The sequence below is a fragment of the Acomys minous genome (assembly GCF_964271855.1).
Source record: "Acomys minous genome assembly, chromosome: 6".
Taxonomy (NCBI): Eukaryota; Metazoa; Chordata; class Mammalia; order Rodentia; family Muridae; genus Acomys; species Acomys minous.
Window position 1 is genome coordinate 118,469,628 of NC_140487.1, and position 13,313 is coordinate 118,482,940.

Here is a 13,313-nt window from a genome sequence, read left to right on the forward strand (position 1 = left end):
CCTTGAACTCACAGTGATCCTCCTGCCTCTGCCTCTTGAGTGCTGGGATTAAAGGCGTGCGCCGCCGCCGCCACCACCACCCAGTGACATGGTTCAGAAGTTAAGAGCACTGGCTGTACTGTGATCTAGGTTCAGTTCCCAGCATCCAAGTGGCGACTCAAAGCTGTCTGTAACTCCAGTTCCACAGCATCAGACACCCTCCTCGGGCACCGGGCACACACGTGGTACAGAGATGTCCACGATGGGCCACGCATGATGGCACACACCTTTAAACCCAGTACTAGGAGGCAGAAGCAGGTGGATTTCTGTGAGTTTTGAGACCAGCCGGGTCTACATATCAAGTTCCATGCCAGCCAAGGCTACTTAGAGAAACTGTGTGTCTTAGTTACTGTTCTTTTGCTGTGAAGAGACACCACGACCACAGCAACTCTTATAAAAGAAAGCATTCAATTAAGGCTGGCTTACATCTCCAGAGGTTTAGTGCATTGTAACATGGCAAGGAGCGTGGTGGCACACAGGCAGACACATGCTGCTGGAGAAATGGCTGAGAATTCTACATTCGGATCAGCAGGCAGCAGGAAGAGTGAGCCACTGGGAATGGCTTGGGCTTTTGAAATCTCTACCCCCAGTGACAGACTTCCTCTAAGAAAACCACACCTACTCTAACAAAGCCACACCTCCTAATCCTTCCCAAGGGCTGTCACTCCCTGACTAAGTATTCAAATATACAAGCCTATGAGTGGCATTTTTACTCAAACCACCACACCTTGTCCCAAATAAAACCCAGACATGGATGTGGGAAAAACATCCATTCACATAAAATAATAATTTGAAAGGATTGTAAAAATACAAACTACTTTTCTATCTTTTACTCCTCCTCTTTTTATTTATTTTTTTATTCTATAATTTAGGAAGTGAAAGAAGGGGCCAGGAGATGGCTTAGTGGGTAAAAATAGCTTGCCACACAGGCCTAATGACTTGAGTTCAGATACCCAGGTAAAAAGCTGGATGTAGTGGTGTGCACCTGCAATCTCAGCATTCCTATGGAGAGACAGGAGGCAGAGAACCACAGAGAAGCCTGTGGGCCAGCAATCCTGGAGCACACAGCATGGCAGACTCAAGAGACTGTGCCTTAAAACAGCGTGTAAAGCAAGAGCTGATTCCCAAAATTTGTTCTCTGACCCCCACACATGTGCTTTGGCATTTCACACACATATGACATACACAAGCACACCTAAAAACCAACAATAATAACAATAATAATAGTGATAATGATGATAATAATAATAATTTTTGTTTGTTTTTTTGAGACAGGGTTTCTCTGTCACCCTGGCTGTCCTGGACTTGCTGTGTAGACCAGGCTGGTCTCAAAACTCGTAGAGATCCACCTGCCCGGCAGCAATAATTTAAAAAAAAACTTTTAAAAAGTGAACAAAGTTAGCCAGGCGTGGTGGCACACACTTGTAATCCCAGCACTTGGGAGGCAGAGGTAGGCAGATCTCTGAGTTCGAGGCCAGCCTGGTCTATAAAGGAAGTCCAGGACAGCCAAGGCTACACAGAGAAACCCCATCTCAAAAAACAAAACAAGCCAGCCATGATGGCACACACCTTTAATGCCTGCGCTCAGGAGGCAGAGGCAGGAGGATCTCTGTGAGTTTGAGGCTGGTCTGGTCTACAAAATGAGTCCAGGACAGCCAAGACTACACAGAGAAATCCTGTCTTGAAAAACCAAACCAAAGCAAAAAGTGAACAAGTTAATACCATCAGGAGCCCATATAGCATGAGCTGCTGGCAGTTTTGTACTCAGCTGTTCACTCCCTTCTGTGTGTGCATGAGCAATAGAGTAGGGTCGCCTGACATCTCGCTTTTCACCTGATACTTGCTTCACTTAGTGCCCATGTCCTCTCACGTTCTTTATTTGGCCGGTATGTCTGAAGGGCCAGCTACTCTCCTAAGTGCAAGACTAACAGCCAGTAAAGAGATGTAATTTTGGTATCTGGTAGACTTGAGTGTCAAGCACCTGAAACTGAACTCCTGGTCTCTTCCCACAGCAGCTCCACCACTGCCTTTGCCATTCCAATACAATATGGCAGCTCCATTCCTCCCGTCACACTGCCCAATGACACTACCCTCACTCCCACATGCAATCTGCCAGCAAGCCTCCTGGTCCTCTCTTCAGAAGATGCCAATCATCAGCTCTGACCACGCCTCCACTTGTCCTCCTCTTCTGCTTCCTCTCACTTCACTTTGTAGCCAAGGATGATCCTGAACACCCAATCCTCTTGCTTCTGGATCCCTAGGTGCAGATCACACAGGTGTGCACTGTGGCACACAGCTTCCTTATCCCTCTTGGCTGGCGGCTTCAGTGGTCTTCTAAGCGGTTTTTCCTGTTGTAGCCTGTTCTTAACATAATGAACAGACTGTTCTTCTAAACGATTCACACACTATTCTGCGCAAACCCTGCAAAGCAGCACCCAGGCCACTTGGGAGGAAACTATGATTTACAAAAAGACAATGTGACTCTGTGATGTGTTCACTGGCCCCGTCTACTCTTTTAGCTCCTTAAACTTAGCTTGCGCCAGCCCCAGCATTCCTGGTCTTTGACGATGCAGGGATACTAAAGCTCCGAGCCTCGGCCCCGGCGCGCTGGCGTGTCTGTAACCTTCACTGACTTCAAGTCGTTCTAGGAGGCTCACGCTGGCTTATATTAAAGCTATGTTCCCCACACGCAGCATTTCCTGAAGCCCGCTTTGTCTTTCCCCAGCTTACTGTTTCCACAGTGGTCCAGGGGTACTGCAGCCAGGGTCCCAAGCAGACTAAGCACAAGCTACCACTCAGCTGCACCCCCATGTATGTGAGTCTGTGTACACCTATGGAGGGCTGAGTTCAACCTTAAATCATTCCCCAGGTGCCATGGACCTTAGCTTTGGAGACAGTGTTTCTCTCTTAGCTTAGGATCTGCTGATTAGGTATTGAGAACGAGAGAGACAGACAGACAGACACAGACAGACAGACACAGAAACAAGCAGCTCTTACAGAGGACCTGGGCTCAGTTCCAAGCACGCACAGGGCAGTTTACAACCACTTCTAACTCTAGCTCCTAGGAATCTAATGGCCTCTTCTGGTCTCCAGGGAGACCATATGCATGTAGCATATATACATACATGTGGGTGAATGTACACATAAAATACGTAAAATCTTAAGGAGAAAAAAAGCATGCCCTTGTGTGACACCTCCTGTACAAATGTATGCTAATGAGGAAATGACTTACCCAGTCCTTCCAGCTCCTGAACCACTTCTTTCCAGACAGGCTCGATATGGATACAGCTAAAGCACCAATCTGACGTGATCTTGATGAGGTAGGGCTTTCTGAAGCTATCAGGAACTACTTCATTCACATAGTGTGAAAAGTGCAACAAGTGCTTCTCATCGATTGAGTCTCGCCGCTCCGAATTGAAAGGGAAGTGAAAAAACGACTCATCGAAATAAAAGTTCTCATGGAAATGGCGGAAGCGATACTCCCGCTGTTGCTTCTGGTAGCCTTGGCTCTCACCAGCATCACCATAGTGGTCGTAGTTCGTTCTCTTTTCCTCATTGGACAGGATCTGTAAGGAAGAAGAGTTGTCTAAAGGACGAAGTGTTGACGAAAGGACTGTCCCTTCTCACCCTCCCCACTTTTGGAATGGAGGACTGAAGGCAGGCCTTGTGCACACTTGGCAAACCCTTTACCACTTGGCATACCCTAGCCCTAAATGGCTTTACTGAACGCAGCCTAAAAGACAGAGGTAGATTTCTAATAAATTTTTAGTAAGGATGCTGGGTTCAACCTCCAGCAAGGGTCGGGGGATGGGAGGGAGAGATTGATTACAACCTGACCATTCCCAGAATCTCCATGGCAGGAGACAACTGACTTCTGCAAGTTGTCCTCTGACCTCTACGTGAGTGCTGTGGCTATGTAAGCCCACAAAATACACACATACATAAAATAAGTTAAACTCAAACTTCCAGAACCATTAAAACCCCAAATGTCATTTGTTGAGATCTTTACATTCATGTTGACATTAAAGCCACCAACCACCCCAGCAACACCAAATGAGACCTGACATAATGACATCACCAGATCCATCGAAGACCGTAACTCTGGCCGTACGAACCTCTGCAGTTAAGAGTCATCTGGACCAAGCTATGGTAAGCTTCAACGTCTAAAAGTAATCAAAGCGTAGAGGCCAGTGCCATATGTACGAGCTGACTTCAGTGTTGGCACTCACATTTATTTAATGTCTGCCAAAGCACAGGTGTGAAGGTCAGAGGACAACTTGTAGCAGTCAGCTCCCTCCGTCCCTCCATGGGTTCTGGGTTATGCAGTGTTTAGGCCTGATGGCTGGCGCCCTTACTCATGGAGCCAGCTCACCACAGACTTTGTTTGACCAAAACCTAGCTCTGAAGACTAACATTGACAATTTTCTTAGGGTGATGAGTCACTGTAGTGCCTCATCACCTAACAAATCAGGCGGCCAGGGACTCACAGCTTCTGTGTACTCTAGGCCATGCTACTTAAGCTGACAAAAAAAAAAATCTTGTGTTTTAAAGTTACTTGTGTTGCTGGGCATGGTGGCGCACACCTTTAATCCCAGCACTTGGGAGGCAGAGGCAGAGGTAGGTGGATCTCAGTGAGTTTCAGGATAGTCAGGGCTATTACACAGAGGAATTCTGTCTCAAAAAAAAAAAAAAAAAAAAAAAAAAAGCAGCTACTTGTAATCTTGTAACCAGGCAAACATTGGTGTGAGACTCTTTAACCTGAGTGTCTATGATCAAAGCAGACATCTGTCTGGAGAAGTGCACAATTCTAATTAAAGCTTTCAAAGTGGGCCAGGTTTCTAGGAGCTGCAATGTGCATGCGCTTGCTTCAACATGCTGGAAGGGGCAAAGATATCTTCTCTAACATCATGAGGAAACTGCGTCCAGGTGTGGGCAATGTGCCCTGCTGAGGGGATGTCACAGTACTCATTGCCTCTGGCCTGCTCTCCCTTATTTTGCTTTGAGTAAGTGTTTGCATTGCTGTTTGCATGTCCGTGAGCTCCCAGGCTTGTGGAACTGCAAGGCCGGTGCTAGTTCTGCCCAGTCGCTCTGCACCTTATGATTCTTTGAGGCAGAGTCTCTCAGCTGAACCCAGAGCTCTCAGATAAGGCTAGGCTAGCTAGGCAGCTTGCCGCGGGGAGCCTTTCTAGGCTTTCTGAGATCTGAGATTGCAGATGGCATTTGTGTGAGTTCTGCAGCTCCAAAACGGTGCACCTCCTGCTTGAGTGGCTGAGATGCTGAGCCACCCCCCAGTCCCTGCACCCCATTTTCTAGGAGCTAATAGAGGCACTGCAGCCGCTGACAGGGTACCTCATAAGCCTTGCTGATCTGAATGAACTTGTCCTCTGCTCCAGGGTCTTTATTTTTGTCAGGATGCCTGAAACACAGATGGCAGCCAGTGAGAAGAGAATTTTTTTACGCAGTCATTTTATTACCTTACACACACAGCTCACAACACCAGAAGCCAAGGGAAAGTTGTTTAGTTAGGACAGTTTCCTAAAATAAATGGTAGACATAGTCAGTTACTTCACATGGCCATAAAACAATGCAACTTTAATGCAGCAATGCTCTCCCAAGATGCCCCAGCTGGGCATGTTTTCAAAGCACCAGAGACCACTAAAGCACACTACTGAGCAGAGGTGACATGTGTGTAACCTCATCCTCAACTCAAGCGGGCTCAAGGTTAAATCAGTTACTCATGGCATCCCTGGGCAGGGTGTTTCCTCCCTGTGTCAGGGTCATTCTGCAGGTTGTTTGAGTTTTTCCCCTTCCCTTCCCAGGCAGTGGGTGCAGGCAAAGCTGTAGCAGTACATTTTCCATGCTTGCTGCTCACTCTCAGATCAGATGCTCGGCTTCTGCCATGGCCCCGCTGATCCCACTCTGCCTTTATTTCCTACACATGGGCAATAGTTTCAAGGCCACGTGTTTAGGCTGTGAGAAAACCCAGAGTCCGTGCAAGGTTATCACAGCTTATGTCAGAACTAGTTGACACCTGCTGTTTGCATTTGCAGCCATGATATTCTGCGTCTTTTCATGTTTATAGTCACATTGTCTTTGGGAACGGAAACTGCTTTTGACACAGAGTCTCAGGTAGCCAAGGGTGGTTTTAAACTCCAGGGCCTCCTGTTTCTACCTCAAAGTGTGGGACTGCAGGTGTGCACCACCTCCCGCAGGCAGCTCTGGGAATTTTCTGGAGAGCAGGGACTAGCCACACTTGCTGCCCCCCAAGATGGACACCAGACTTTCATAAAGACTCAGTGGTCATGGAATGAAGAGGCTACGTGGCTGTGTGACACTGAATCTTGCTACGCAGCATGGCTGGCCCCAACTCTCCATTCTCCTGCAAGCTGGGGTCACAGGACTGTTCTACCATGCCCAGCCCCATTTATTCTTTGCTGTTGTTTTGAGACAGGGTCCCTCTATGTACCCTTGGCTGTCTTGGGACTCTGTTTGTAGACCAAGCTGGCCTCAAACTAACAGAAATCTACCTGCCTCCCAAGGACTGGAATTAAAGGCGTGCACCATCAAGCCCTGCTCCATTTATTATTTATCTAATCATTTCTGCTAACCTTATGAAATTCTCTAGCAAACATTCCCAGAAGAAAAATAATTCACAGGAAAGTAGAAAAGACTGACAACATAACAAATGCACTGAGATTTAAAAAAAGACAACTGCAATACAGTAAACTTATTCAAGCAGGAATGTCTGAGTGGGTTTTATTCCATATTTTACTCTCTCTAAAAACAAGGACCTTCAAACGCGTCGTGTTTGGACACTGCCCTTAACCACCGAATCCTTGTCATAATATCGGTGAGGTAAAAAAGTAAATGTCAAGCAGGCACCCCGAAGACAGCCAGACTTACGGGACGGGATGGCATGTTTCTGGCTGACCAAAATAAAGGGCTTTTAATATATCAACTCAGGTTAAGGGACGGAGGGATAAAACTGTGCAGCCTGCAAATGATGATTTAACACAAGGAGCTGTACAGGCCACGAAGGGGAGGACAGGCTTTGCAGACACCCTGCTGGCGGCAGCCAGGTAGGAGACAGATGGGCCGAGAAGCTCAGGAGGCATCCTGAAGATGGAGGACCTCTCAAAGTCGCAAATACTTGGAGAAGGGTGCTCAGCCCTGGCTGAGTACTGTCCAATGCAGTGTTCAGGGAACAAGAAGGATTCATGAGTTGCCTTGTACGGGGCAAACTTTCCACTTCAAAGTGAAGAGCACATTGTGTATGGGCTCAGCTGTTAGCACGACCTCTAAAGGAATAAAAATGAAGACACAGGAAGCAATTTCAGCCAAGAATGAGGCAGATTGGTGTGCTTTGGCTAAGCAGACTATGTTAGCCAGGATGCTTCTCCTAGGGGGCCTTGGTACTCTGCTAACACAGAGGGCAACCTATGATAGGATGATTTTCCCAACAGAAAAAAAAATCTGCCATTTTACTTGGTTTCACCAAGCATTTTTTTGTGAGGTTTAAGAAACACTAGGAGAGCCAGGCACAGTGGCACATGCCTTTAATCCCAGCACTCAGGGGGCAGAGACAGGCAGATCTCTGTAAATTCAAGGCCAGCCTGGTCTACAAAGTGAGCCCAGGGCCAGCCAGAGCTACACAGAGAAACACTGTCTCACAAAACCAAAAGGAAGGAAGGAAGGAAGGAAGGAAGGAAGGAAGGAAGGAAGGAAGGAAGATAGATATAGGAAAGCACTAGGCAAAACATACTCCAACTGCTAGCCATTCTCCCCCGTTATGGGTCCCTCTGGAAGTCAAGCAGGGACATCACGCTACTTTCAGTGTTTCTATAGAAACCTCTGAGAGGTACCACAGACTAAAACAAGTGAGAAAACCGCCAGGGCCCAAACAGGAGAAAACGGGAGGATGGTACAAACGCGTGAGCAAACTACGAGTTCAATGCACAAATCCAACACTTAATCAGTATGATTACGGATTTCTCTAAGAGAGACTCCAGTAGGAAAGGAAGAACACAGTTCCTTTAGCCAACAGCAGAACACTTTCTAAAACTTGAGACAGAGCCGGGCGGTAGTGGTGCACACCTTTAATCCCAGCACTCGGGAGACAGAGGCTGGTGGATCGCTGTGAGTTCGAGGCCAGCCTGGTCTGCAAAGTGAGTCCAGGACAGCCAAGGCTACACAGAGAAACCCTGTCTTGGAAACAAACAAATAAACAAACAAAAAACCCACAACAACTTTAGACAGAAAGGTCAAAGCTGTCCACTGTAGTAGGCCCATATCCTTAAGCTACCATTCTGCTCAGCCAACACCAGATACCCTGTTCAAAGAAGGCTATAATTTATGAACTAACCACAAATTGTCATTTTACTAAGTACAGAGAGGCAGGGCCCTGAAATATTACTGAAAGCCAACTTGGCAGAGAACTGCTGGAAAGAGGCCATGCATTATTCGACACTGTGTTTTCAGCATCCAACTCTAGATTTCTCACGATATGAATATGGCCCCAAATACTATTCATAACATTATACCCTTTACCCTTACCACAATTAGTTTAAAATCAAGCTAAATCTGCCCAGTGAGGAAAAAATGGTGTCAGCCAGAGCCACGCAAGGTTACAAACTCATTTGCTTAGGGCAGCTTTGTGGTTGCTCAACTCAACACTACTTCTTGCCAAAGCACTAACCTGCTTAACCTTAGTCATGAGCAGATGGGCAAGTGATTGCAAGGCCAAAACCCAGCACCAACCGACTGACGGTGTGGAAGAACTAACTGCGGGCCTGAGAGGCAATACTGGTTTACCAACTCTGAGATTTGACTTTGCCATCTGTAGAGCAGGTTGAAGCATCTCTCTCAAGGGCTAATGACATGGCTACAACGAGACGCCCAGAGCCTACAAGTGAGCATGAGGTAGGTGCTCAGTAATGGTACTCCTGTTACTCTCTCTGCAGCCACTTAACACTTGTGCCTCTTTGGCTTGGCTGAAACTGTCCCAGGAGAAGTTTGCCCAAAGTCAGTTTAAACAGTTATGGCTTCCCCGCTAATTACAATCCTCATAACAACAGGTAAAATTGTGATAGTTCTCATGCGCGCACACAGCGCTTGGCAGGCAAGGGGATCTCCGTGAGTTCAGGGCCAGCCTGGTCTACATAGTAAGTTCTAGGCTAGGCAGGGATACATACTAAGACTTCTGTCTTAAAAACATTCTGATAGTTTTCTAATACAAAAGTAATACACTTGGTTCTTGAATCTTTTAAAATTGGGAGGCCAAAAGTACCTATTCTAAACTTTCTTAAATCTTAGAGATTTAGAGAACAGAGCTGTGTATGTTCCCTGTAACATTTATAGCCACAGAGAATGGCTCTGTAGGGGCTGGAGAGCTGGCTGCGCTTCCAGAGGACCTTCCAGCACTCGTGTCAGGCAACTCGCAACTGGCCATACCCCATTTCCAGGGCATTCGGCAGTCTGTTTTGATATAGACTCACAATTATAGGTCTTTGGGTTTTTTGAGACAGGGTCTCTCCGTGTAGCCCTGGCTTTCCTGGAATCACTTTGTAGACCAGGCTGGCCTCGAACTCAGAGATCCACCCGCCTCTGCCTCCCAAATCCTGGGATTAAAGGCGTGTGCTACCATACCCAGGTTTAAAAACAAAACCTTTAAAAAACAGAATTACTTTAGAAATAACACACAGCAAGAACAGTGGCTCACCACTGCTGACTACTTGGCTTTTTTTTTTGCTCTAGATCCATCATTCTTAACCTTCCTCGTGCTGTGACCCTTTAATGCAGTTCCTCATGTTCTGGTGACCCCAACAAAAAATTAATTTTGTTGCTACTTCATAATTGTAATGTTGCTTCTGTTACGAATCATAACATAGACATCTGTGTATTCTGATGGTCTAAGGTGATCCTGTGAAAGGGTTGTTCAAACTCAAAGGGGTCATGACTCACAGGTTGAGACCATCTGCTCTAGTGGGCCTGGAACTTGCCACCACAGCCCAGGCTGACCTCCACTCAGGGTGGGTGAGCCTCCTGCCTCTGCTTCCCAGTGCTGGGATCATCAAGGGTTAAGGTACCGTGTCCACTTTGATTACTTTTTTTTTTTTTTAAATCAAAGTTAAATCTTACTTGAACACTGAATGTCCTAACATTATCTAAGACAATGCTCTAAGCAATAGCATTCCTGAAGGGAGTGTGCGTCAGAGTAAGCATAGACCATGGGTCACTAACGATAATGAAGCACGGGCTGTGAGCTGGACATCAGTGCTCTGGATAGCTCTACATATGTATTGAAAACAAAAACAGACAAGCCATCATAATTTAGGCTTCAGCCACTGCTGACTACTTAGCATGTAGTAAACTTCTATTCCTAGTTTCACCTACCATTCCCGAGCGAGCTTCTTATAAGCCTTTTTAATGTCAGCCTGACTGGCTGTGCGGCTGACCCCTAGGACTCTGTATGGGTCAAAATCCAACGCAGACAGACTTTGCAGGATCAGAACCAGAACTAGCAAGAATTGCCAGGAAACGCTCAACTTTTTCACTTCCATCTCTCTTCCTTCCCAGAGCTGAAATGATTAAGAGTTAGTTTTCAGTTCAAGAAGCAGAAACCTGAACAGTTTTGCCTTTTTTTTTTTTTTTTTTTTTTAGGTCAGGGATAAAGATATTAAGGTGAGAATTAAGCAAAAGATTTTTTTTTAAAAAAAGGGAATGTGTCAATCTAGTTGACCCTATCTTAAAAAAAAAACAAAAAACAAGTCACTATTTTTGAATATTGCACATAAGAACTATTGTAGATAAAAGATAAGTTATAATAGGTCAGAAAAGCCCTTTTAAAAATCGCTGAAAATGAATAAGTACTGACTATGAGAGTATGTTCAGGATAGCCAGGAGATCACATTTCAGATGCCCATTTTCATCTATCAAAACTAAAAACTTACAATAAGTGGCTTCATAGTAGCTCACCGAGACTGTATTAAATAAATTCACAAATTCATCATGGCTTATCATGTACTGAATCACAGTCTGGGATCACTGTGTCATTTCTGGGCACTAAATAAACATGAAACTTTAAAAAATAATTATTCAGCAATATTCAGTAAGCCTGCTATTATTTTTTCCACCACATTCACTCAAACAAGAAAATGGGAAGCTGTTCTTTAATCTAGTTAGCAATTTGGTTATTGAGTTTGGAAACTTCAGATATGAAAAAGTGGTTAAGAAAAAAAAAACTTAGTTTTCCATCTAAAGAGAACAGGAAAGAATAGGCTTTAAAATGTTTTAACTACAACTCAGCTGAAGGGTTGAATTCAGTGTAGGTTTTGGAATAATCCTGGCTGGCTGATGAGGGGACAGTCTGGTGCTGGTGACACACACAGGGTTATGATCTTTTATACCATACACTGTTTTCATGGACCACACTCATATTGACCTCTCAGTGTTAATGTTCAGTGGCTGACACCTTTACTTAGGGGGGGTAAGATTTTGACAAGTGCAAGACACAAATGCTGCTTCGGAGTCTTTACGGACAGTTGCCCACTGTTTAGAACCGCACACATGCTAAGTAAAATTCACAAGCAAGCCAGTCTCTCCCTTAAGACAACATGATCTAAGCTCACCAGACTTTGGGATCAGAGACTGGAGGGTCTGTTCATCACCGCTCTAGGACCAAAACCTGTGTTTTTGTTGACAGGGTGTGACTGAATACTAGCACCTAGCAGGATCTTCAATGGCGGGGGCGGGGAAGAGTAAAGTGGGTAAGGGGTTTACTAAGCAGAATCCACAAGCAGGATGAGTGAAGTGTCAGCCCCGCAGAGTGGGTGAGGTGGGGATGTTCTTTGGCGGACATTCTCCAGCTCCAGAGGCCGGGACTCGGGGCAGGGGATGCGCTGGCCAACAGGTAGCCCTTGGCGTCCCCAAGCGCAGAAGAGCGGCGGCTGGCCCGGACGCTCTGCAGGACTAAGCTTCATACCGGGAGCCCGCCAGGGTCGCGACCTTCCGGGAGGCGGCCCCCTCCCCCGCCGCCCCGGTTCCTGTCCGCTCCCGGGTCCCCCCCGGGCCCAGCGCGGGCTGAGGACGCGGAGGAGCTCCCGGGAGATCCCTCAGCCTGCCGGGCCCCGCCGCGTCCGCGCGCCACGCCGGGAAGGAGTTACCGGGAAAGGGCACCGGCCCAACCGGCCGCAGCTTCCGTGCTCCAGTGAATCCGCCGGGGCCGGCGCTTCCAGTCCACACCAGAGCACCTGGGGAGGGGAAAGAGGCGGGGCCCAGGGCCGGGGCAGTCACCTGTCACTTAAAGACAACGCGCCTCGAACGCGCCCGCAGACCGGGTGTAGGCCACTCATTCGGCGGACTTATTTTGGCCGTGCGGTTCACCGTAGGCACGTGGATCTCGCGCGGTTGCTATAGGAACGGGGCGCGCTCTCCGGCTGGGTCCGAAAGCTTGATCTTGACCAGCGAGGCCAGAACGTGCCTTCTAGCGAGGCAGAGTCGCTATGCATTACGGGATAGCAGGAAGACCGCCGGGACCCAGGGAAGGCTTTCCACTGGTTGGTAGAAGATGGCCCACGTCTAGCAACAGTTGCTAGGACGGGGACGCCGTCGCTGGTCCCAGTTCACTTTAACCCTATTCATAGACTCTTAGAGCGTCAGAGTTTGAGCCTACCTTAGGGATTCTTCGTAGTCCAACCTATCCTTAAAGCAAGGCCCAGAGAGGGCCAAAGACTTGCCCAAAGCTTAGAATCCAAGACTCCAAATTCTGTTTATTAACCCAAGTACGTTCTAGACTGGGATTTAAGCAAGCACTGGAAAGGGGGTAGTGTGGTGAATGAGGTTGACTTTTTGCCTCCCCGCCCCCCTCCCCCGCCTGTGACCAAGGTCTCTTGGGAGATGTATTTTCTACTCCATGCCGCGTGTTGAGTTCTTATGTAATCGCTTGCTTTTAGCACTTATCTATTTTTGAGACAGGGTTTCATTGTGTAGCCTTGCCTGGCCTAGAACTCGCTAGGTGGAACAGGCTGACCTCGAACTCATAAAGATCCACTTGCCTCAGCCTACCGAGTGCTGGGGTTAAAAGCGTGCACTAGCATGCCCAGCTGTATCTTTTATGTGTTGATTTCATATTGTCTGTCTCTTGGCTCTTTCAGGAATGTAAGCTCCTGTAGGTAGGATCTCTTACTGTTCTGCCCTGTATCACTGCCTGCACAGACCTTGGTTTGTACAAGCTGCCAGTGAATATTTAGATATTTGCAAAACAAATGAAAACAACA

The 13,313-nt window shown here is 47.0% G+C and overlaps 1 protein-coding gene across 4 annotated transcripts in view; it reads right to left on the bottom strand.

The window, feature by feature from the left end:
- DNAJC16 (DnaJ heat shock protein family (Hsp40) member C16) overlaps positions 1–12,432 on the bottom strand; it is a 34,854-nt gene extending 22,422 nt beyond the window's left edge. The window contains exons 1-4 of one of the 4 annotated variants that reach the window (XM_084784917.1): positions 12,331–12,432; positions 10,432–10,616; positions 5,389–5,455; positions 3,272–3,605 (exon numbers count right to left, since the gene is read on the bottom strand). In XM_084784917.1, the coding sequence (XP_084641043.1) occupies positions 3,272–3,605; positions 5,389–5,455; positions 10,432–10,598 (568 nt within the window). In that variant the 5' untranslated portion in view covers positions 10,599–10,616; positions 12,331–12,432. Of the gene's footprint in view, positions 1–3,271; positions 3,606–5,388; positions 5,456–10,431; positions 10,617–11,666; positions 11,987–12,019; positions 12,151–12,200 lie in introns of those variants that run through there. The other 3 variants (XM_084784916.1, XM_084784919.1, XM_084784918.1) reach the window with 3 other exon arrangements.
- Positions 12,433–13,313: the final 881 nt, after the last annotated feature.